This window comes from Phocoena phocoena, chromosome 8 (genome assembly GCF_963924675.1).
Source record: "Phocoena phocoena chromosome 8, mPhoPho1.1, whole genome shotgun sequence".
NCBI classification, from domain to species: domain Eukaryota; kingdom Metazoa; phylum Chordata; class Mammalia; order Artiodactyla; family Phocoenidae; genus Phocoena; species Phocoena phocoena.
This window is the reverse complement of record NC_089226.1, coordinates 9,467,016-9,468,172: the sequence shown is the minus strand read 5'-3', so window position 1 is coordinate 9,468,172 and position 1,157 is coordinate 9,467,016. Positions and strand designations below refer to the sequence as shown.

Sequence of the window (1,157 nt, the reverse complement as noted above, 5' to 3'; positions counted from 1 at the left end):
ATGTATACTGAGAAAATAAGATTGCACACAAAGATTCAGTTACAAGATGGTTCACCTCTACACTGGGTGCAATACCAACAATTAGAATGGATCTATAAACCCAGCAGTTAAATGAACACTGCTATATTCGCTCCATGAAATATTATTCTGACAAGAAAAATGATGTAGTAAATGAATTAACTTAGAGACATGTTTACACTATTTTTTGTTAATCAAGAATAATAGACTGCTCTTTTTGTGGCACCTTGGAGGCAGTCGGCTGCTTCAGGATGAAGCTGAACATCTCTTTCCCGGCCACTGACTGCCAGAAGCTCAATGAAGTGGACGATGAACGAAAACTTCATACCTTTTATGAGAAGCATATGGCCACGGAAGTTGCTGCTGACGCTCTGGGTGAAGAATGGAAGGGTTATGTGGTCCGAATCAGTGGGGGGAACGACAAACAAGCTTCCCCCATGAAGCAGGGTGTCTTGACCAATGGCCGAGTCTGCCTGCCACTGAATAAGGGGCATTCCTGTTACAGACCGAGGAGGACTGGAGAAAGAAAGCACAAATCTGTACGGGGTTGCATTGTGGATGCCAGTCTGAGTGTTCTCAATTTGGTCATCGTGAAAAAAGGGGAGAAGGATATTCTTGGACTCACTGATACTACTGTGCCTCGTCGCCTGGGGCCCAAAAGAACTTGGAGAATCTGCAAACTTTTCAGTCTCTCTAAAGAGCATGATGTCCATCCGTACGTTTTGAGAAAGCCCCTAAACAAAGAAGGTAAGAAACCTAGGACCAAAGCACCTAAAATTCAGCGTCCTGTTACTCCACGTGTTCTGCAACATAAACATAGGTGTATTGCTCTGAAGAAACAGCATACTAAGAAGAATAAGGAAGAGCCTACAGGATATGCTAAACTTTTGGCCTAAAGAATGAAGGAGGCCAAAGAAAAACGCCAGGAACAGATTGTCATGAGACAGAGGCTATCCGCCCTGAGAGCTTCTACTTCTAAGTCTGAGTCCAGTCAAAAATGAGATGCTCTGGGCTTCCCTGGTGGCGCAGTGGTTGAGAGTCCGCCTGCCGATGCAGGGGACACAGGTTGGTGCCCCGGTCTGGGAAGATCCCACATGCCGCGGAGCGGCTGGGCCCGTGAGCCATGGCCGCTGAGCCTG

The 1,157-nt window shown here is 46.6% G+C and overlaps 1 protein-coding gene across 1 annotated transcript; it reads left to right on the top strand.

Annotated features, from left to right (window-relative positions):
• The first annotated feature begins 269 nt into the window (after nucleotides 1–269).
• Nucleotides 270–914, top strand: LOC136126819 (small ribosomal subunit protein eS6-like). The gene has a single exon (XM_065882272.1). It carries the CDS (start codon nucleotides 270–272, stop codon nucleotides 912–914), a length of 645 nt encoding a protein of 214 aa, XP_065738344.1.
• Nucleotides 915–1,157: the final 243 nt, after the last annotated feature.

Excerpts from the sequence above, each read along its gene's own strand:
- LOC136126819 (XM_065882272.1), top strand. The coding sequence starts at position 270 with ATGAAGCTGAACATCTCTTTCCCGGCCACTGACTGCCAGAAGCTCAAT.